The sequence below is a fragment of the Aspergillus brasiliensis genome (assembly GCF_001889945.1).
Source record: "Aspergillus brasiliensis CBS 101740 unplaced genomic scaffold ASPBRscaffold_1, whole genome shotgun sequence".
Classification (NCBI taxonomy): domain Eukaryota; kingdom Fungi; phylum Ascomycota; class Eurotiomycetes; order Eurotiales; family Aspergillaceae; genus Aspergillus; species Aspergillus brasiliensis.
In genome coordinates, this window is record NW_027137442.1 from 3,412,877 (window position 1) to 3,434,475 (window position 21,599).

Below are 21,599 nucleotides of genomic sequence, written 5' to 3' on the forward strand. Positions count from 1 at the left end.
GCTTCCATTTAGATAGAAATGCCACTCGTATCCGAGGCCAGTGAGTCTATTAGTCTGCTGATGTATCTATCTGTTGATTACATAGGTCTATAGTCTATCGCACCAAAAAAATGAAAGGGTATTGTTATCGCCTGTTTCCTCCTTTTCTCACAACTCAATTCCGATACAGCGGCACCATGGACTACACAACCAGTCAGTCAGTCAGTCAATCAATCACACAACAAGATAGAGATGAACGGAATCTTACCTCCGCAAACTTCGGCTCCACAAACAACGCCCTCGCCTCCGCCACCACCGTCTCCCCTCCATCCTCACCCTCAGCAGGCATACTCCTCATCTCCCCCTCCACCCACGCCTTACGTCCCTCCACCTTCACCGTCTCCGCCTTGAGCACATACACCCGATCCGGCAACGCCGGCTTCCGAAAATCCACATTCAAATTCGCCGTCATCCCCAACCCACTCGCAAACGAATCCGATACGCACCGCGCAAACGCCTCATCGAACATCACCGACAGTAATCCGCCATGCACGTACCCCGGATGTCCGCAGAGTTGTTGGCCGATGTGGAAGACCGAGATGAGGCGTGCGCGTCGTGCCTCCTTCTTTTTGTCTTCGTTATTTGCCTGGGCAGGCTTCTTGTTGTTGACGATCGATGTGAACATGTACGGCGGTACCGTCACTTTGTTTGCGCCGGAGAGGGTGCCCGCGACGAAGTGGTTGGGTCGGTGGGAGGGTTTCATGTGCAGGTGGGGACGGGATTCTTTGTATAGAGGGTTTGAGCGGAGGGATTGCACGAGTGGGTGTGTGGTTATGAGGTGTTCGGCCGCTGCGGTGAGTGAGTGGGATTGGGATTGTGATTGAGATGGTGTAGGGGTTGGGGGTTGGTCGAGTCGGTCATGGTAGGAGGGGAGCGTGGAGGGGGATTCGATGGCTGAGGAGGCGGCGAAGGCTTTGATGGTGCGGATTTGGTGGTGAGGTATGAGGTGAGTAGGTGGTCGTTTGGTGAGGAGGCGGGTGAAGGTTGTAGTAGTGCGTGAGAGGGACATTTTTATTTATGTTGTTTGTTTGACTCAATGCTATTGGTATGCTTCTTAGTCTGACTTGGTGGTGGCTAGTTAGTTGATCATGGAACTAGTAGTTAACTATGTGTAGGTTTACTACACGGGATGATGTCTGTGGTGGCTTGCTGTATGTGTGTTGGGTCAAACTTCTTAACTCACATTTATATAGTACCTGACACTGCCAGTCTGCTAATCGCCGCGAAGGCCGATGAGGTTTTGCTTTCTGCAATATGGCAAATTGCGAAGTCTAATTCCCGTCGGGCAGAACAGGGAAGAAAAAAAGATGGGAAAAAAAACCCTGGCCTATCCGGGTAAGTGGAGCCCTCGCCCACGTGGAATGGCATCAACGTGGACTGACGTGACCAATAAGAGGTGCAATTCCGGCGCTAGTTGGGATGGCTTGCAGGGATGGTCGCTCAACTTGCAGGGATCTGGCGGGTGGGGCAGATCCGGTGTGTTGGGATTGGTTGAGTTGGCGCCGGCTTTTTTTATTAAGGAACACCTGTTGCTGAGGATAGAAATAGGTGCCGATTCTAGGTGGTTTCCTTGTTGGGGAGGTGGGTTATCATTTTAGGGGCGAGGTATTCTTAGTTTTATTATTATATTATAATACAGGCTATTATGGACTTGAGATCATTGTAGTGTGGTGGAAAGGGGATAATAGTACGTAGTTAAAAATATATTATCTCCACTGCTGCTGCTGCTCATTGCCGGTTACTTATGTATCATGGGTATGAAGTCATCCTACTCAACACTCTAAGGAACTACTATCACGTGGTCATCCAACAAGATGAACTACTAACAAACAAGCAGAAAGTCTAATTTGTGTCCGAACCGATAAACAATCTACAAATCCTATTCAGTCATGGTCTCGAATGGTATAGAACAAGCTCTGTACAACGTAATAGTTACAAGCATTAGAAATCCAAGGGATCCACCTGGCCCAGGAATGAATTGTTGCCTTCTCCACGCAGCAACGCCTCAATGTCCACCCGTCCAGAGGTGAGGTACCGCTCACTCACGCCCACGTTCACTCGCTGAGACAGCAGATGCTTCAGTTCCGCCCGCATACCGGCCAACTCATTCTTCGTAACTTCACCCGCCTTGCGCTGCCGTTCCTGACGGCCACGCCCACGACCACGACCACGGCTCTGGGCGCTCTCAAACTCCTCGCTATCATATTCCACTCCAAGATCCTCTGCTGCCGTCCGGAGCCAGTTATCTTCCGCGGAAATCTTCTCCTTGGCGATGTGGGAGTCAGTGATCTTGGCGGCCAAGTCCACACGTTGACGGACCCGAGCGACAACCCGACGGTCGAGCTCTAACGACTCAAGCGGCAATTTCTTGCCGTTGGCCATGTTGGCGTGCACCTTGGCGGCCAGACGAACCACTCCAACCATTTCCTCGGGAGCGCAGATGATCACACTCTTTCCTGTGGCACCCGCACGCGCGGTTCGTCCGGAACGGTGGACGTAGGTGTCGGCTGCGCGGGGAGCATGGTAGTGAATGACAAAGTCGATACCCTTGATATCGAGACCACGCGCAGCCACGTCGGTAGCGACGAGAATACTACTGGGGTCTGACGTAGGCGAGGAGAATCTTTCTACTGAACGCAGACGTGCTTTCTGCGCCATAGAAGAGTGAAGTGCCAGAGCCGGAAGCCCGAGGTTCTGGAGCAGTTGGGTGAGACGACGGACGGCGGAGATGGAGTTGGTGAACACAAGTGTCCGGTGCTTGGGGTTATAGAGCAAGAGAGTGTAGAGATAAAGATCCTAAGCCTTGATTAGCACACGAAGAATACTCTGCAGCTTCTGCACATACCTTTTCCATGGCTCCACATTCGACAATGCCTTCCTTCAAACCTTCAGCCATCTGCGAGACCGGGTTGACGTCGATAAACTTGGGCTTCTCTTCGCGGAAGTTCAGTTTCTGGAGGAGATATTCCATAGACTCCTTGTTGCTCATGATGTCGCCGCCCGTCCAACGTGCTTTGCCGGCGAGCTTCTGCTGCAAGTCGCGGTGGAAGGTAGCGGAGAAGACCAACGTCTGCCTTTCAGAGCGAGCATCCTTTTCTTCGTCTTCGCCTTCTTCGCCATTAAAATCACCCTCCACAACGCGATCGAGAGCACCAAGAATCTCCTCTGCTTCCTTGAAGTGACCCTCACTAAGAAGTCTGTCCGCTTCATCAATGACAAGGAACTTGATTTCGCTCATCTTGCGGATCAAGCCCTGACCGCTGCTTAGCACTTCCCATACCCGACCAGGGGTACCGATGACGATGTCAGCACCAGCCAGCACACGCTGCTGTTTCTGCACGGACAAACCACCCGTAAGAAGTGCAATGCGGGCACTGGAGCCAGGGGCGTGGAGAGCAAGCTCGCCAATGTGTTTAGCCAATTGATGTGCCAGTTCTCGAGTGGGAGACAAAATGAGAGCAATCGGGGCTGAGTTCTTCTTATCCTTCTCCTTCCCATCACGCAATTCCTCCCGTCTTTTCTCGAGATAGTGTTCGAGGATGGGGATACCGAACGCCAATGTCTTTCCGGAACCCGTCGATGCCTTGCCAATCACGTCGTGGCCATCTAAAATTTGGGGAATGCAGGATTTTTGAACGAGTGTGGGTGTAGTGAACTTCATCTTCGACAGACCGGTGAGAACCTCAGGGGACAATCCAAGCGACTCCCAAGCAGAAACATCCACGCCATCGTCATCCTCTTCATCCTGGAGCGCAGAAAACGAGAGTCCGGGCTTGATGCTCTTGTCCTCCTGATTTGGTGTAGTTTTCTGCTTCGCTTCTTTCTTGGCTTTCTTCTGCTCTGCCTGCCTCTCCTTCTTGGCCTTCTTCTTCTCCTCGGCCTTGGATTTGCCGGATTCCTGTTCGTCCTTCTGGTCTTCCTTCGGTGCAGTGTCCTTCTGCTCGGTCGCTTCGTTGTCGCTGAAACCAGACCACTCGTCGTCGTCCAATTGCTGCTCTTCCTCCTCTGGTGCCTTCTTCTTCAGGATCGACTTCTTCGGCTTTCCATGTGCGGCCTGAAGGGTCAATTAGCATTCTCCTAACACCACTAGCTAACACTGCATACCTTGAACCGGATTCCTTGACTTCCTCCCTTGATGATCTCCACTCCGTCAATCTCCTCCAATCCAAAGAAACCACCTGCATCCTCAAGTCGATCAGGCAGCGCAACCTCCTTCCAGTTAAGGTCGTTAACGGTAACAAGCGCATCCTCGCCGTCCTCAGCCGCGGCGACGTCCTTCTTCCTCTTCTTGGCCTGCAAATCAGCGCCCTTCGAGCCGCGCTGTCTCTTCTGACCCATGATTGCAAAATTAAACCCCGACCGAATACACAAAATCCGAGAAGCGAGGAGAAACAAACGTCCGCAGCGAAGTCAAACTCACTCAGCCGTCCGCGCGAAAGAAAGGAAGGGAAGAAAAAAAAGCGGCAGAAAGCCGCCGCCTTGCACCAGTTAATCTTATCGCCGCCCCACGAGAAAATCCCCCTCAAATCCCTCCTCCAGCAATTCAACTTGTCAAATCCCACCACCCAAAATACCCCATTCCCACCGCCACAATGGGTAAATCCTCCAAAGACAAGCGCGATGCCTACTACCGTCTAGCCAAAGAACAAAACTGGCGCGCCCGCTCCGCCTTCAAACTCATCCAAATCGACGAGCAATTCGATCTATTCGAGCACGAGAACCCGGACAAAGTCACCCGAGTCGTCGATCTGTGCGCCGCCCCCGGCAGTTGGAGTCAAGTGCTGAGTCGCGTTCTCATCAAGGGCGAGAGTTTCGGTCGACGCGCCTGGGTTGAGAAGAAGCGCAAGGAAAAGGAAGCCCTCGATCGCGTTCGCAATGGCGACAAGACCACCACGGCCACTTCAGAAGAAGACACCGACATGGCCGAATTGAAACCCCGCAAGAACGTCAAGATTGTCTCCATCGACCTACAACCCATGGCGCCGCTCGAAGGCATCACCACCCTCAAAGCAGATATCACCCACCCCTCCACCATCCCGCTCCTCCTGCGCGCCTTGGACCCTGAAGCCTACGACTCCTCCACCTCTTCCACCCCCTCCGCCATTCGTCCCCCTCACCCCGTCGACCTGGTCATTTCCGACGGCGCCCCGGACGTAACAGGCCTGCACGACCTCGACATCTACATCCAATCGCAACTCCTCTACTCGGCGCTCAACCTCGCCCTGGGCGTCCTCCGCCCCGGCGGCAAATTCGTCGCGAAGATCTTCCGCGGTCGGGACGTCGATCTCCTCTACGCGCAACTCCGCACCGTGTTCGAGAAAGTCAGCGTCGCCAAGCCGAGGAGTAGTCGCGCCAGTAGTCTGGAGGCGTTCGTCGTGTGCGAGGGTTTTATCCCGCCCTCAATCCATGCGAGCACGGACGCTTTGAAGCACCCCATCTTTGGAGGCGTGGCTGTCCCGCCGGCTGTTTCGGCAGACGGGAATGTCGGAGTGGAAGTTGTCGAGTCCGAGAACGAGGGACGGCCCGTCAAGCTGGCTCGTTTTGCTCCGGCCGAAGCGACTCTGGGTGCTGCTTCAGCGGAGTCTAGCCAGACGGAAGCGCGACTGCTTCACGATGACTCGTTGGCGTCGGTGACGCCGGAGCCATTGGCGTATAAGTCCGCCGGTGAGAAGTTCGCTGTTGAGAATCGGTGGATCCCTAGGTTCATTGCGTGCGGTGATCTCTCGGCTTGGGATTCCGATGCCTCGTATACGCTTCCGCCGGATCATGTCAGTTTGGATCCGGTGCAGCCGCCGACGGCGCCGCCTTATCGGCGGGCGTTGGAGTTGAGGAAGGAAAAGGGTGGTGCGTATGGGAAGACGAAGTTGGGTAGTTTGGGGCGGGCGTGAAGGGGGGTCATTTCATTCGTTGTTTTAGAAGTGATTAGTATTACGACGGGCCCGTCTTTTTAGATATCTTCTTGTTTATAGTTATGGTTACGAATTTTTGTTTTCTTTCCGTTGTGGCGGGGTTAAAAGAAAGTTGGATGCGCTTTAGAATACTTTGGCTGCTAGATGGGACACGGGCGGATGGATATAGCAGATACCCATAGATTTACGATATAGATGATGATAACAAAAATAGGAGCAGTAGATTCGGAATCAAAGAGATGCAAGTCTATTGTTAAACTAATACATCAGGTGTCTATGCTGGGATGCGCTAAACTCAAACAGGACGGACAGATCATCACATCGCATCATGTACAACGCACGGCGCTAGATATCCCCACTCGTCTATCGTCATAACCTTTTTTCAACCTCCCCTTAGTACACTTCAAGGACGTATCTCTCCTCATCCTTCAACTTCTCAATCTCCTTGCGAGAGTCGACCTTCTTGCCCAGGTTCTTGGCTTCGGTGGCGATGGCCTCCTCCAGCACGGCGGTGACATCGGGAACGGGCCACGTGGGACCGCAGAGGTAGAAAGCACCCTCCTCGCGGATGTAGGCCTGGATAATTTCAGGCAGGGTCTGGCGCATGCGATCCTGGATATAGATCTTCTCCGGCTGGTCACGGGAGAAGGCACGACCCAAGACGGTGATGACGCCGGCCTCCTGGTAGGCCTCCCACTCCTCACCGTAGCAGTACTCCTCACGCTGGTGGCGGGAGCCCATGTACAGCAAGACGGCACCAATCTCCTTGCCCTGAGCCTTCTCGAGAGCACGGTGCTGGACGAAGGCACGGAAGGGAGCCAGACCGGTACCGAGACCAGCCATGATGAGGGGCTGAGTGGACTTAGGGGGCAGCTTCATCACACTGGACTTGACGCTGACAGTGACCGGGGTACCGGGCTGGAGGCGGCTCAGGTACCGGGTAGCCAGACCGAAACGGTCACGGCCAGTGGGGTCCGACCAGGTAACCGCAACGATCATAAGCGCGACGGTGGTGGGCGTCACCTTCTGGCAAGAAGCGATGGAGTACTCACGGCGCTTCAGGGGACCGACGATACGGATCAGGTCGTGGAAGGCAGGCTTGGCCGAGGGGTACTGGAGCAGGATATCCGCGAAGGTAACGGTGTCCACTTCGGAACGGCGCTTGAATTCCACAGCTCCGTCGGGGCCACCAAGGGTAAGAAGATCAGTCTTCTCCTTCTGGTCGTCTGCGAATTCGGCCAGAGCTTCGTAGAAGCGCTTGGGAGGGCGACCGAAGATATCGACATTCTGGACAAGGGCCTGGTAGACGGTGCGGTTCTCCAATACGGCAGGATCCTCGCGGCTGGGCACCTCGACGACATCGTCGGCGTTCAAGCCGTAGAACGCGATGAAGTCCATGACATCCTTGGGGTCGTTTTCAGCGTGCACGCCCAGCGCTTCACCGATGTCGTAGGTAAGACCAGAGTCACCCAAGTCGAACTCGATGTGGAAGATGTTACGATCGTAGGTGACAGGGGTAAGGCGTCTGTTCTCCTTGACGTGAACAGTGAAGGTCTTGGTAGCCGTCTCAGGACGCAAAGCATTCTGGGTGCCGTATGCCTCCTTGAAAGCGAGACCCTTGGCAGCGGTCTGCCAGTCCTTCAGGTAGGAGGCAGGCTCGGTCTCTTCCTTGTCGAAAGAGACGAAGCTGTTGGGAGAGATGTCCTTAGGGAGCTGAGTGACCTGGGCTCCCTCCTCGGGGGTCTTCCAGGCCTCAGGAACCTCGATCTGGCGGAGAACCTTCTCGAGCTCCTTGCTAACACTTTCCAGGGCCTCGGCATTTCCTCCAATAGAGGCCAGCTTCTTGATACCCACGCTCTCCTGGGAAGGCAGGGCCACACGCAAGAAAGCAACTTGAAGGACCGAGGACTCAGAGACGGTCTCACCGGCAACAGAGGGGTCGACGAAGTAAAGGGAGATTCCACGCTGCGCGACTGCCTGTCGGAAGGCAACGGGCAGCTTCTTCTCAAGCTCGTCGTCCTTCACGCCAGGGGCGTTCACAATGACCTTGCCGTTGTCCTTGACAGAGGCGGTAATGTCAACATCGCCAAGCAGCTTAACGTCTCCAACATAGGCAGTGTCGGCGGCAGTGATGGCGTAAGGGGCATCGACAATCTTGGAGCTCTTGCGAATGTCAACACGGACGACACCTCCCTGAACCAGGTTATCGTGAACCTTGTTGGTGGTGACATTGCTTGCTGAATCGGCAGCCAAGGCCTGGGAGAGAGTCGTGGCGACGTCGCCACCAACGGAGGTGTCGACATCCCAGAAAGTGTACTCCTGGACGGTGGCAGGGTCGAGCAGCTGCAGGGGCTCGGACTCGGCACCAGCCTGGACAATGGGCTTCTCGTGAACCAGCTGGAAAGCGGCAGCGGTGTTGATCAGATCCCAGCGCTGAGAGCGGGCGTATTTGATGTCAACGCAAGCCGGGGCCTGCTCACGATCGGTAGCGAAAGTCAAAGCAGCGAGGACATCCTCGTACAGGGCAGAGCGAACACCCTGCTCCTGCACAGCCTGTTCGTCAGCGACCTGGCCAAGGACACCAACGGTCTTGACAGACTTGGGCAGAACGCGCAGGAATTCCTCCTCCACGAAAGGACGGTAGACACGGACGTTGATGACACCAACGCGAACGCCGTCCTTAGCCAGGGAGCGGGCAATCTGAGCAGTGAGGGATGCCTCAACAGTACCGAAGGCAACCAGAACGGAGACAGGCTCGGCATGGCCGTGGTACTCGAAGAGGCCATAGTCGGTTCCGAGCTCACCGTTCAGGGACTGAAGGAGCTCAAGAAGCTTGCCCTGGGTGTCGAGGTGACGGCTGCGGGAGTCTTCGAGGGTCTTGCGAACGGCTTCGTAGGTGCGAGACAGACCAGCCTGGTCGAGGACGTCAATGACGCGGGTCTCTTCCCGGCCGACACGGACACCGTCATAGATGTGGACGGAAGGCAAGACAGAGGACAGGAGGGTGGTGAGCAGAGCCATGTGCTGAGACTCGTGGACAGAGGCACTCGACACCAGACCCAGGCCAAGCTCTTCAGCGAGGGAAAGGGCGGAGGCATAGTCGGATACAAGGCCGTCCTCACCGGCATAGTCGACAGCGGCGACATGGGCGGCAACGGGGCTCGCAACGGAGTACAGCAGAGACAGCTGCTCCAGGGCGGCACGCATATAAGGAAGGGTGGCCGACGAAGCGACGATACCCTGAGGGATGTGGCGCTTCTTCAGGTCGAAGTCCTGGGAGAAGATGTAACCGAGGGCGATGTTACCAGCACCCTGGCGGGTCTCCATGGCCTTGATTTCAGGAGACTCGCCATTGGCGTTGATCTCCTGCTTGGAAGACCATTCCCGAAGAGCAGCATCCAAGTCGAAGGACTCCGGAGAGTAGGAGAAGATCTTGTCGCTCAAGATATAGGCGACCTGCTGGATAAGAGTCTGGGCAGTGACATAAGTCGGACCACCGAGGGTCGACAAGGCTGGAGAAGGGGAGCCCATGGCGGGGATTCTTGTCTGAAGATGGGGAATCAGCCAGCCGATACCACCAGGATGAGGACAAGAAAGACAAGAAGAGAGAATCAGCGGCGCCGGATTGGGAGGGGCGATGGGGGGATAAAAAGCCCGTCGCCGCCGCCGCTCTATAGAAAATCCCAGGGGATCTTCCCCGATCCGGCTAGTGGCAATCACGCAATTTCTTATCGATAGATCCTGGAGGCGGCATCCATCGGCAGAATGTCTCCGCTTTCGGCCTTCCCCGCATTAGTCAGTCATGTTGTCCTGAGGCATCAATTACGAAGACCCGCTGATAAGTAATGATTACTAATCCGACGATAAGTCGGCGGAAAACGTCATCTCATCCTCACATGTAGTTATCCCTTTCTGCACCAAATCACTTGTGTATATATAACTGCTGCTAACATGGCCAACGTCGCATTGATCGGCTGCACCGGCATGGTGGTAAGTTATCCAAGCTTATGTCTACCCTAGTCAAACCCAGAACCCTCAGCATCAGTCAAGATCCAATCCCTCCGATTCCACCATGTAGTCATAGCCAAAAAAGCAAATCATCTAATATATTTATCTTCAGGGGAGCCACATCCTCACCCACCTCCTGGGCAACTCCGCCGTGGCACGCATCGACACCATCTCCCGTCGCACTCCGCAAGCCGCCACCGCCGCGCCGCAAGAAAAGCTCACCACCTTCGTGTCCGACGACACCTCCAAGTGGGCTTCGCAGCTTTCCTCCCTGACGCCCACCCCAGACATCTTCGTTTCCGCCTTCGGCACCACCCGCGGCGCAGCTGGCGGCTTTGAGAATCAATACAAGATCGAACATGGTCTGAATGTCGAGATGGCCCGTGCGGCGCGCGACGCCGGCGCCAAGGTCTACGTGCTGATCTCGTCGACCGGAGCTGACAAGAACTCGTCGTTTGGATATCCCCGGATGAAGGGTGAGATTGAGGAGGAGGTGAAGGCAATGGGATTTGATAGGACGGTTATCTTGCGTCCTGGGCTGATCTCCGGGGAGAGGCAGGAGAGTAGGCCTGCTGAGGCGCTTATGCGGGGCTTTGCGGGCCTGGCGGGGAAGATCCATTCCGGGTTGAAGGATGGATGGGCGCAGGATGCGGACGTTATTGCGAAGGCGGCGGTTAATGCGGGGGTTAAGGCTTTGAATGGCGAGGTTCCGGCTGGGAGTGAGAAGGTGTGGGTGATGTATGGGAAGGATATTATCAAGTATGGGAAGGAGCAGTAAGGAGAATGACCAAATTGTTTGGTAGTATGAGTGTTATTGTATGCATTTGTATATGCTATCTGCTTTAATGACGATAATTTTCGATTCCAATCTACTGAGGTTGAGCAAAGAGTGATGATGTAGAAAACAAGTACCACTGTCCTGAAGCTTGCAGAATATATATATTTCACAGAAGATCCGATGACTTTCTTATTATATGCAGTAGTACCATACACATACAATCAAACAAGCATTTTCAGACACGAACTCAACAATAAAATGCAAAATCTATACAGCAACAACCCCCTCAATACTTCCTATTTCCACCCCTCACCTCCCGATTCTTTCTCGTCCACCCCCTTGAGCTCGGCCCCTCCTTCTCAGCATTATGATCTGGGCCTCCCTCCTGCGGAGGCCTCGCATGACTCGCTTCCTTGTTTCCAGGGCTCATATCCAGAGGGTTACTCACTTTACCCTGCTGCTCGGACTCCTTCTGCGCCTGCTCGACCTGACCTTCCGGTGATGTGTTACTAGGATCGAAGGCTGCATCGTGACCCGCGACTTCGCTATCCGTGCCCGTATAAGAACTCTCGGATCGTTGAGGGTCAAGGACGTTCCGATCTCCTGATTGGGTTTCGCTCTTTTGTTGATGGGTTGTGCGCAGCGGTGCGATGGAGCGGAAGGTGCGGCGGGCCTGGGTGGCGGGTTGGAGGGTTCGGGTTTGAGTGGTGCGTTGGGCCAGGCGGCCGATTGAGGTGATTTGCTTAAGCATGTTGGTGTAGATGGATGTATTTGCTTTGCCCCTGTCTGATTGACTGAGTGTCTATAGGATAGGTCTAGTTGTGATAGTTTGGTTGTTGTGGCGGTTGTATATAGTACTGGAAGCAATGGTTAGCCGGCAATTGCAAGGGCATTGGGAAATGCATTGAGAGTCTCCACGTACATCTTTGGAGGCCTTGTTAGAGATAGAAAATCAGTGATAGAAAGTCTAGAAAGAAGTGATATTGAAGAGGAATACTCGGGGGTTGCGTTGGGATTCAAGAGGAACTTGGCTGGACTACTATCATTCTGACGTCATCCACTTTGCCAGGGTGCAGCGCGGCCACGTGATCCCAATGTATATCCGGATGTATCTGCCCTCTTCACGTGGAAAGCGCGCTGATCTACGAGGGTAGCAAAGACGATGAGTGAGAGAATCTTCTCGGGTTGCCTTGAAGAAAACGAGACATACATCTCAATGTCTGAATTACAGAAAAAGTAGCATCAAACCATCACGAACCACCTGGAGATCGTTTCTAGACTAGCGGCGTAGTCGCCTCACCTCGGAGACGTGGAGCAAGGCAGATTTCTGGTCCCTCTACGATCGTAGGCAGCCTTCCTAGTCAACATGGATGCCTTGTGCTCCTCATTGTGCCAGAAAGAAGTACGGTGTTGTACTCCCATCAGGTCGCCACAAACGGGAAAAGCAAAACGGATGAAGTCAGTCTATCGGAATGATAGTCTTGACACGTCAATCATGCTACACGCGGGTGCCGCCTCAATTGAGAACAGACTAGTCAAGTGCGATGGCACAGTCTCCGTGCATTCGGTAAGAAACGCCTGATGTAAGACTCCAGGTATGTAATGACCATGATTATGCAAAGATCCCAGGCTAATTGCTGTTGCCTCATGGTTCAGGCTTTCTGTGCTGGATGTTGATAGTCTGCTAGGTGGGGATGTTTATGGGCTGGGTCATGGCCTCTTGCATAAGGATCATACCCGATTTGCAAACACAGGGAGCCTACGCCGGTCGAGGCGCATCGACGGACAGGATGAAGAGCACTGGGTCAAAGCCACAAACTGACTTGTGCAACATGCAAGGCTGAATGCCTCATACTCGAGGCCGCAGAGAAACAATTGCAGGTGCCAACATGCAGATGCGAGGACCCGCTATAATTCTTCCCTGCTCAAGTCAATCGGACTTGTCTAGTCTGGGCGTTTTGCGGGCTAGAAGGAATTGACAGGGGTCCTTTTAGCTGCATATATCTCCCGTCCAGTTGAACCGCTTCATTGGCTACAGCCTGCTGACACCGTCGAATATGCTTTCATCCACTGGCCAATCCCAACCCGTAAGCCGGAAACAGAGGGAAACGCTTCCTTACCTTAAATTTTCGAAAGGTCGTTTGACATATTCCATTTGTTGAATGCAAGAAAAACATGTATGCGTAGATGCGCAGAGGGTTGCGGTCACGTTACAGTCACGGGATTGAAAAATCCCAGTATTTCGGCGCAAGTATGTGGGTCACAAAATCCAATTTCAACGTCGTGAATAGTACACTCGATTTCAGAGCAGAAAACGTAGAGCAATTTCCGGACAGTTGCAGCCCAAAAGGAACTCACAATCATCAGGCGTGAATCAAGAATCCTGGCTGGTTGGGCAAGGACGATTTACCGGAACTATCGAGCCAAATCCTGGTTACGGAAGTACAATTGCCACAGGCAAGGCTGGACTAGAAACATCCGAAGTAAGACAGCTCGCAAGAGCAGGCAGAGGGGTGGCAAATCGCATCGCGAGTACCGAGATTGAGCAGCTCGTGAGTGGCAGAACAGTTGGTAACCGGTGTTGCCTTCACGGTGCGGCTGTAAGCCAAAACCGATAGTCGCTGAGTTGGCAACCGACATCATTCCATGCTCAGAATCTCAGCACACAAGGAATCTAGTCGGGTAGACCGACGATCCAATGCTGTGATGGATGTACAGACGCACGAGAGAGTTTCATGCAATCGTCTCGAAGGATGTCCGGACAAGCGGAAATTCGGGTACATTGACCCCCTATAGGCCAATGCTGGGGAAGTGAAGGCTGCCTTGCTCAAGCTGCTATGAATTCTGTACACCATCTCCTAATCGAAAACCCCCTCTTCACCATGAAAGGCCGAAATTTCGAGCACCTCGACCAGACGAAGCGTGCCACGTCAGTGAGTCTCCGAGCTTTAGTGCAGCTGCACGGGTTCGACAGTAGGTGCACCGTACCACAGTCAGTATCTGCCATGGCTGATGTACAGAACCGACATCCTATCATATTGACCGAGGAAAGCAGGCAAATGAAGATAAACCCTGCACCCGAGCGGGGACACATGCGGGATTATTCGTCTGCAGATGTGGGAGATCAGCTGAAGAGAATCAGTCCCTAATGAAATATTGAACTCATCATGCAACTGCATGTCATGTTGACTCCCGAGGTAAAATCCAAGGACGCAATGAACGCCAATGAAGGGCTCCTAGTGACGCGTCTTTTGCCACTAGATGCAGAAACATTTGGTTGATATCAGCCAGACGGAAACATGCGGAGTACATGAGATGGCCATTGGCACGAAGGCCGGACCCCTGTGTGGACCAATGTTCGGGATACATGGTAGGAGGAACTTGGTAGGGTTGCAACAGGTGACAGAACCCTGACCCTTTGGGCATACCAGGTGTCAGGTAAAGAGTTGAGGGGGAAAAAAGTAAAAAAAAAGAAAAGTAAAGACCAACTGGGCAGATGTCTCGGAGTCACCCTGCCCTCGGCCCAAAGTCCGTATCAGAGGTTATGGCACTAGGCCAGTTCTCGAGCGGACTAATTGGTTGTGAGTGACTAGCCACAAAGTTATGGTGGTAAGGCATCTAACGAACCAGACTAAATGATCATAGCAGTAACCACACTGGTCCTGCAAAGCGTAACTGTGCTTTTTCCATCCACTCAAGTCGGCATACTAGGTTCTTTTTTTCTTGGACGCCGAAGGGGGCAAAAAAGGTTTGGACGGTGAGACGGACGGCCTGACAGCTGGCACAAAATAAAGAGACGGTTCATTTTTTTCATGCAGGAGCTTTGATTCGGCAGGGGTGAGGCCTGTCTTCTTCTCGAAGGACGACTTCAAACGCAACGGATACGCAGAAAGGAAGCGGGGATGGTCGTTGAAAGACCAAGGCTGCAATGGCAATCCCAGCCAGGAGGACGAAAACCATCCATATCAAATGAGGCATTTTCCAGGACTCAACCTGATTCAGTAGAAATGATACCGCCACGACAGCAACACGCATGCATCCGTGAAGCATCCACTGACTACAACTGACCCGATTAGGAAGGTTGTGGATAAGTTGTGTCTCCACAGCTGGCAGACCCCAGCATAGCCAACCGGAAAAGCACTGGATGTGATGTGAAGGTGATAGCAGAATGCCGTAGTCGATAAGCCATCGTATGTTGAGGGGTTGATCGACGGTTGACTGGTAGAGTACGAGAACTGGCTGGGTCGTAACATGAAAGCTTTGTGCGAAACATAAATAGGACCCGGGGCCTACCAGTCGATTGAATCTGGATCATTATCCGTTTCAGACTCAGCTTCTTCAAGGGTTATCGCGAGATCTAAATCGTTGTTCTTCAGAATAAGGTGTTTCGTTTTAAAACAACCGTCAACCTTCTATAGGCCTCGTGCAAGCTTAGCCTATCAAACCTCTGCAGCGCGGCAGGAGCATTTGGCGGAGCCAATAGAACTCAGATTAGCAACGTGAAACAACGAACTGTATCAGTAACAAGTGAGTTTGGACACGGCTTGGTCTGGACATTAGCTGACGATTGAACGATAGAGATGTGTTTCTACAACCAGAAGAGATTTGCATGCGGAGACTGGAGCTGGACAAGTTTCGCTCACCGCTGCAATTATGAGTACCGCACTGGGGAGACCTGCGGTATGAGGCTCGTCAACATGACTGAGTTTGAAACAACACTATGCCGCTTGTGCGAGAAGATCGAAACCAAGTACCGGCGGCGAAGCGCCGAGGTGGAACGCTTGAAGCGATGGGAACGGGAGGGTAGCAATCTCGTAGCGTCCATGGACCGGTCACAGAAAATCATCATGGAGCTCGAAAAAGAAATCCGCCAACTGCAGCGAGAGCGTGACGACCGAAGAAAGGCACTTTCATGAAAGAAGGATTCGAACTTTTCGGGGGCCATGCGCTGGGCCACTTGCTGTTGCTTTCGTTTGTGCTTAGGATTCCCTCTTTGGTACTGTCTTTCGGTTTCAGATCATGTTCCTGTTTGTAAATTCTGTGCCTCACAGGGGCTGTGTCACTTGACACTTTCCATTTCCTAAATTATTCATTTTTCCTTTTGTTTCTGACGATCGAATCGAGGTTGGTTCTTCACGCCGGGCCCATGCAATGGTTGGCGGAAAAGTGTGAATCAAGGATTCTGCTGTCGAGAAATCATAACATCCAATGAAAGGGTTTCATTTGTGCCAATCTGGTAACTTCGTGCAGCGTTCACGAGGAGGTGTTCCACATCATAAGCGCCCAAGTCATTGACGAGCGGCTCGCCAGACCAAGGTAACCAGACCCCCATGACGATTGGGACAGAAGTAGGGGCCATTGTGAGAAGAGGGGTTAGAGTTCGAAAGCTATCAGTCCAAGGACCATATCAAATAGGTCAACTGTCCGAATTGATTCTTAAACCATGGTTGTATCATGATTGTTGAAGATAGAGGCCGGTGAACTTGGGAGACGAGATACTAAGCTGGACATGGAGATGGTACCCCGCGTTTGGGCGGTCCTCCGCACGTGATGCCCTCCTCTCCACATTAATCAATCTACTGAGTTAGTGATTGCCTTCTGCGGCCTTTATTCTCCTCGTTAGAAACCAGAACGAAAGCTAACACTAATATTCCATGATCGCAATCTGCTGGGCTTGACTCATCTTCAAGTGATCCTGGGGTATGCCTAAAGATTTCCTCAATAACCCCGCGCCTGCGATGCTTCCATGACATGGCCGTCAAATTCGCAAGAAGACTGGGCAGGTTGGCATTGAAACACACTCACAGCTTGTGCACTCGCTTGTTGATGATGCGGCTGTGTTGCAAACAAGATACCAGCTTGGGGTCTGGGGATTCTTCTATATATGGGGCCTCACAATGCCATTAAAGTTCCGAAACATTCAACATTTGTTCAAGCGCCCAGGGTGCTCGAGGGCTTGAAGACTACGTGGACCATTCATGTCCCAAGATCAATGACGAGCTTGGGCATTTCCGGTCGACAGATGCGAGGGTAGACCTGCAATGAATTGCCCGATGCTTAATTCGACATCAAGGCTTGCCACGTCACCCGTGGCCGACGTCAGTTGCGCTTCAGATGCAGCTATAGGGGCCTCACCCGCTCCGTGAGTGATTTGAGCGACCTGTCAGACGAGTGTACATATACGAGACCGTAGGGAATCTACATTGTGAATGTTGGGCAGAAAAATGCGCGAATATTGCACAGGAAACATGTGGGATTATCTGGTCAAGTAGCAAAATCGGGTCGTCTTCTCATTTATTTAATCTCGCCAGCCTCGGGCTCGTCATCAACCTTGGCCAGCCCATGTTCTTTCAGAAGGGCATTGATCTCATCAGCATTCCACAGGTGGTGGTAGATCTTGCCCTCCGGCGTCCTTCCAACCGTAGCAAACTCGACTGTAGGGGCCAATGTATTAGCCTAGGTCACGGTACCATGATAGAGCGGTACCCCTGTATGGGTAACCACGTGCAAGGATCAGTCATGACTTACTCTTCTCACTACTCAGCTTGGTCGAGTCCATCGTCTTGCTCAGAACTTTGACAGCCATGGCACAAGCTTCCTTCAAGTCGCAGTCCTCCTTGTAATCTTGCTTCAGCAGACTCTGAGCACTAGCATTGTTTGCTCCCACGCTAGTTGCTTTCCAGCCACCGTAGTTACCGCTGGGGTTGCTCTGGTACAGTTGGAACTCTCGGAGAGGGTCGTAGCCGGCATAGATGAATGATACACCGAAAGGACGGAGACCACCGTGCTGGGTGTATCCTTGCTTCAAGTCGCACAGACGACGGACAAGTTGCTCGCAAGGAATTTCTTCGTTATAGGTGAGAAGATACCGCTGGGCAGCTTGTCGGGCATAGTTGATAAGGATGTTCGCGTCTGCCGTCATACCAGCAACAGCACAGATCATGTTGCTGCTCAAATATTAGATTTCGATCTCATAAGATATCTGCAATTCGCTGGGGCTGTGATGCATACTCGTTCAGCGTGTATAGCTTCTCCGCAGATGTGTCCTGCTCCAGTAGCTTGCTGGTAACCTTCTTCTCCGCGGCGAGGACGATTCCATCCTTGGCCAATATTCCTAGGGCAGTACCGGCATGCGAGATGGCTTCCAGCGCATATTCAACCTGGTAGAGTCGACCTTCGGGGGAAAAGATGGTAGTCTGTGGAAGGACGTCATCGGGTCAGCTAAAGCTCCCAAGGAACGACGGAATTGGGAAATAGGCCTACTCTGGAATCGTATCTCCGCGACATCTTGAATACGATGTCAACTTGAGTAGATTATAAAAGAACGCTCTTTGTTGAGAAAAACAGACTGAGGAAAGGGAGGATTGGAGATGAGGAATGAGTGCCGAGCGAGCTGTGCAGGAAGGTCGGATGAGCTCCCGCTGAGTGGTGACCAGGCAACTTCGCCCTGGCGCGTCCACCTCTGAGAGTCCGGGCTGACCGTCAGTCCGCCAAGCTCGGACCACCCGAACACCCATTGCGAAAGCTCTCGGCCTGCGCGAATCCGCTCCGGAATTCTTTCCTTCGAGCCTAAAACTGCAACCGAATGGGTTGTTATGCTATTGGCACTTATTTGATACCCTTTTGCGCACTTTCTCGGATCCTCTGTAGGCGCAATGCTTAAATCTACGTATACCCCACCCCCTCCGTTACCTCCAGGGTGGACCGAACATAAAGCTCCTTCAGGTTTGCTTACCAGCTTCTCCGATTCCTCTGAGAGTCGATCTAATCAGACCTAGGTCACCTGTATTACTACAACTCGCAGACGAAGCAATCCACATATACGAGGCCCCAGGCCGCTCCCACACAACCTCCGCCCGCAGCAGCACTAGAACCGGCGAATAAGGCGCCATTTCTAACCCCAGATACACTTCCTCCTTTCTCTTCGACTCCGTATGCCCCTCATGGTTTTGGATATGGCGCTCCATCACACGGAGCACCGTTCGATAGTCAGTCGCGCGGAGGCTTTCGTGGTGGCAGAGGATACCATGACCGCAAGCCCCGTGGGCCACAGGACAGGCCGAAAACGAAACATGACATTCCTGGCTGCGCGCCATGGGTACTTGTGAAGACTAAGCTGGGAAGGAGATTCGTTCATAACCCCGAAACGAATGAAAGTTTCTGGAAGATTCCCCCAGAGGTCCTCGTAGGGGTCCTTGAGTACGATCGCTTGGAAAGAGAGGCGAAGGAAAAGAAGGAGCGGGGCGAGGATATGGAAGATGTCACCAAAGAAGAACCAGAAACTCAGGAGCCTGCTCAACCACAGCGGGTAGAAGCAGGGACTGGTGCCGCTACGGCAGCTGGGGAAGAGAGCGATGAATATGAGGAAGTTGAAGTTACTGACAGCGAGGGTGAGGAAGAGCAACCTTTCAAGCGACCCAGAACCGAAGAAGAGGGCGAACAACAGCCGATGGAATTCACTGAAGAGGATATGGAATATCAATTGGCGGCAATGGGAGAAGAATATGGCCTTGATCCTGGCGAATACGGCGAACCAGGAGAAGAAGAATGGGAGGAGGGTGCAGAAGGGCTTCCGCTCACGGAGGACGATGCCACAGCCTTATTCCGCGATCTCCTTGACGACTACCACATTAACCCATTCTCCACGTGGGAGAAGATCATCGAAGAAGGTCGAATCATTGATGATACCCGCTACACTGTACTGCCAAACATGAAAACGCGTCGTGAGGTCTGGTCCAACTGGAGTCGTGACCGAATTCAAGAGCTCAAAGAACGCAAAGAGAAGGAAGAAAAGAAGGACCCGCGCATCAAGTATCTGGCTTTCCTCCAGGAACACGCCACACCAAAGTTATATTGGCCCGAGTTCAAGCGCAAATACAAAAAGGAACCAGAGATGAAGGACTCGCAAATGTCAGACAAAGATCGGGAAAAGTACTACCGCGATCTGGTGTCCCGACTGAAACAGTCGGAAAGCACGCGAAAGTCTGACCTATCAGCACTACTAAAATCTGTACCACTGCACGAACTCAATCGGTCTTCTAATCTAGAGGCCCTCCCGCCTTCCATTATCACCGATCTCAGATATATCGCCCTTACGCCCAAAGTGCGGAATCCGCTTATTGAGGCTTACATATCTACCTTGCCTGATGCCCCGGAGAATGACATGACCGCTGAGGAAAGAGAAGAGGTGGAACGGAAGAAGGTTGAACGTGACAGACGCGAAAAAGCGTTGGCAGAACGAGAGAAGCAGGTACAAGAGGAGAAGAGAAAGCAAAAGGGCGAGCTTGTTCGCGGTAAGCACCTTTTGAGAGAAGGGGAGGCAGAGATCGAGGAAGCTATGAGGATCAATAGGGGAGGACTTCGAAGCTACATAGAAGCCGAAGAACAGTCTTCAAAGAGCCAAGGCGAAAACGCCACCCAGCAGTCTTGAAGAATCAGAGCTGGCAACCTATGTGATATATAAAGAATACTTATGATTGCAAATGACTGTAAAAATACATGTCCATCCCTTGCTGGTTGATCCAGTATACATTCTCGCGCATATAGGAGGTCTTCGTAGGATAGTATGTTAAGAGTACAATATGTCGCTGCCTCATCAAAAACACGGGATACCACCCACGCCGATAAATAGTGTACTGTGGCCCATGTAGATAATTAATAGCAATGGCCTGTGATTTCACATAGCTTATTGGGTATCACTGTAAGTAAAGAAAGTCCGAGACCTCCCTCGTATGAAATGACGCCTGTATCTCCCACGCCCGATCCTTAGCCGCATTAAACTCATTTGAACCTCCAATTGTCCCAGTCATCGTCATAATCATCATCGTCATCTTCATCGTCTTCGTCTTCATTTGCGTCGCCTGCAGGTTGATTCTGTTGGTCCCCTGACGGGCTAGTAGCGGAAGGAGGTTCGTCCATTCTCCGCATTTCTGCATCTTCCATGGTCCTTAATTGCCTCAACTCTTCCCGCTTGTGCTTGAGACGTCTGACGCGCTCCTCTAATTGCTCCATTTCATCGAACTCGTCCTCCATAAACCGCGCCGCATCTTCCCGTTCGCCTTCGACCTCAGCCTCACGGCTCTTTTTAATCGCTTCGGTCTCCTTCTGCTGCTGGGCGGCAAGTTCCTCTGCAGATACGGGCGCTGCTGATATAGTGGCTTCCGCTGCGAGCGCAGCGGGCCTATGTGGCACGCGGGTGGGGGCGACAACCTCGCGCTCGAAAGCGGCCCATTCATCCTCGTCGATCGTTTGAGTGGTCGTGGCAGGCGGTTCGGAGGCTACAAGAGATGTATCTGACGGCTGTACTTCCGGTTCAGCGATTTGCTGCTCATGTGCGATATCAGATGGCGGCTGTGGTCCGGCGATGTCCTGCTCTGATCCCTCGATCTCTTCATCCTCCTCCTCGATAGCTCGTGCACTAGGTGGTTGTACGGTCTGCGTGGTCGGCTGACCAGATGGCATACTTGCCCTCATCCTCTTGCGCCTCAAATCATCTGCTGGGTCTACCTTGCGCTTTTTGGTCACACGGTTCGTTGCGCTCCCTGCCTGGGATGAGCCCTTGCGGGCGGCGAGCTCATTCCGAAGTAATGATCGAACATCTGCCATGATCTGTACTGAGTAAAGGTGGGATGCAAAAGATTATAGATATTGATTTGATTTAAGAGATCTCTAAACAACACGTCAACTGGGAGGGGAAGCACGGGCAAGAAGATCGTGAAAAGTAAAAGACAGTCTATGTGGGGATCTGGAGAAGCTTTCGAGGGCGCCGAAAAATAGACGCGACGAGAAGGAGCCGGACTGGCGCCTGCCAAGCCATTCTCCGCGGAGCCGCAGTCACGTGCAGCCTGACTCAGCATCCCGATCCA

General features: G+C 52.7%; 12 protein-coding genes across 12 annotated transcripts; 5 read left to right on the forward strand and 7 right to left on the reverse strand.

Annotated features, from left to right (window-relative positions):
* Positions 1-250: 250 nt before the first annotated feature.
* Positions 251-823, reverse strand: ASPBRDRAFT_110486 (PaaI family thioesterase; the record flags this gene model as incomplete). Its single annotated transcript, XM_067616590.1, has 1 exon — positions 251-823. A coding segment is annotated over one exon (573 nt), but the record flags the coding sequence as incomplete, so codon positions are not given.
* A 1,067-nt stretch (positions 824-1,890) lies between these two features.
* Positions 1,891-4,459, reverse strand: mak5 (ATP-dependent RNA helicase MAK5). The gene is made up of 3 exons (XM_067621649.1): positions 4,144-4,459; positions 2,885-4,093; positions 1,891-2,835 (listed from the first exon to the last, which is right to left on the reverse strand). Exons 1-3 carry the CDS (start codon positions 4,375-4,377, stop codon positions 1,981-1,983), a joined length of 2,298 nt encoding a protein of 765 aa, XP_067485240.1. The 5' UTR covers positions 4,378-4,459; the 3' UTR covers positions 1,891-1,980.
* A 172-nt stretch (positions 4,460-4,631) lies between these two features.
* Positions 4,632-5,927, forward strand: ASPBRDRAFT_114102 (tRNA methyltransferase TRM7; the record flags this gene model as incomplete). Its single annotated transcript, XM_067616793.1, has 1 exon — positions 4,632-5,927. The coding sequence occupies one exon, from the start codon at positions 4,632-4,634 to the stop codon at positions 5,925-5,927; it is 1,296 nt and encodes a 431-aa protein (XP_067485241.1).
* A 414-nt stretch (positions 5,928-6,341) lies between these two features.
* ASPBRDRAFT_191260 (sulfite reductase subunit alpha) lies at positions 6,342-9,479 on the reverse strand (the record flags this gene model as incomplete). The annotated part of the gene is made up of 1 exon (XM_067620342.1): positions 6,342-9,479. One exon carries the CDS (start codon positions 9,477-9,479, stop codon positions 6,342-6,344), a length of 3,138 nt encoding a protein of 1,045 aa, XP_067485242.1.
* Positions 9,480-9,689: 210 nt separating this feature from the next.
* ASPBRDRAFT_254178 (uncharacterized protein) lies at positions 9,690-10,877 on the forward strand. Its single transcript, XM_067622173.1, has 2 exons — positions 9,690-9,938; positions 10,069-10,877. The coding sequence occupies exons 1-2, from the start codon at positions 9,900-9,902 to the stop codon at positions 10,732-10,734; spliced, it is 705 nt and encodes a 234-aa protein (XP_067485243.1). The 5' UTR covers positions 9,690-9,899; the 3' UTR covers positions 10,735-10,877.
* On the reverse strand, positions 10,861-11,668 carry ASPBRDRAFT_254170 (uncharacterized protein). The gene is made up of 2 exons (XM_067622172.1): positions 11,657-11,668; positions 10,861-11,591 (listed from the first exon to the last, which is right to left on the reverse strand). The coding sequence occupies exon 2, from the start codon at positions 11,483-11,485 to the stop codon at positions 11,021-11,023; it is 465 nt and encodes a 154-aa protein (XP_067485244.1). The 5' UTR covers positions 11,486-11,591; positions 11,657-11,668; the 3' UTR covers positions 10,861-11,020.
* Positions 11,669-12,791: 1,123 nt separating this feature from the next.
* On the forward strand, positions 12,792-13,883 carry ASPBRDRAFT_50812 (uncharacterized protein; the record flags this gene model as incomplete). The annotated part of the gene is made up of 4 exons (XM_067626613.1): positions 12,792-12,821; positions 12,922-12,993; positions 13,071-13,286; positions 13,728-13,883. The coding sequence occupies 4 exons, from the start codon at positions 12,792-12,794 to the stop codon at positions 13,881-13,883; spliced, it is 474 nt and encodes a 157-aa protein (XP_067485245.1).
* A 642-nt stretch (positions 13,884-14,525) lies between these two features.
* On the reverse strand, positions 14,526-15,398 carry ASPBRDRAFT_254445 (uncharacterized protein). Its single transcript, XM_067622178.1, has 2 exons — positions 15,330-15,398; positions 14,526-15,277 (listed from the first exon to the last, which is right to left on the reverse strand). Exon 2 carries the CDS (start codon positions 14,985-14,987, stop codon positions 14,733-14,735), a length of 255 nt encoding a protein of 84 aa, XP_067485246.1. The 5' UTR covers positions 14,988-15,277; positions 15,330-15,398; the 3' UTR covers positions 14,526-14,732.
* On the forward strand, positions 15,125-15,980 carry ASPBRDRAFT_254359 (uncharacterized protein). The gene is made up of 2 exons (XM_067622176.1): positions 15,125-15,261; positions 15,315-15,980. The coding sequence occupies exon 2, from the start codon at positions 15,315-15,317 to the stop codon at positions 15,648-15,650; it is 336 nt and encodes a 111-aa protein (XP_067485247.1). The 5' UTR covers positions 15,125-15,261; the 3' UTR covers positions 15,651-15,980.
* Positions 15,981-17,028: 1,048 nt separating this feature from the next.
* pre9 (proteasome core particle subunit alpha 3) lies at positions 17,029-18,021 on the reverse strand (the record flags this gene model as incomplete). The annotated part of the gene is made up of 4 exons (XM_067626615.1): positions 17,029-17,168; positions 17,263-17,681; positions 17,746-17,930; positions 17,998-18,021. 4 exons carry the CDS (start codon positions 18,019-18,021, stop codon positions 17,029-17,031), a joined length of 768 nt encoding a protein of 255 aa, XP_067485248.1.
* Positions 18,022-18,389: 368 nt separating this feature from the next.
* ASPBRDRAFT_112106 (FF domain protein) lies at positions 18,390-20,164 on the forward strand (the record flags this gene model as incomplete). Its single annotated transcript, XM_067616625.1, has 2 exons — positions 18,390-18,459; positions 18,513-20,164. 2 exons carry the CDS (start codon positions 18,390-18,392, stop codon positions 20,162-20,164), a joined length of 1,722 nt encoding a protein of 573 aa, XP_067485249.1.
* Positions 20,165-20,514: 350 nt separating this feature from the next.
* On the reverse strand, positions 20,515-21,339 carry ASPBRDRAFT_112858 (uncharacterized protein; the record flags this gene model as incomplete). Its single annotated transcript, XM_067616697.1, has 1 exon — positions 20,515-21,339. One exon carries the CDS (start codon positions 21,337-21,339, stop codon positions 20,515-20,517), a length of 825 nt encoding a protein of 274 aa, XP_067485250.1.
* Between the last annotated feature and the right edge of the window lie 260 nt (positions 21,340-21,599).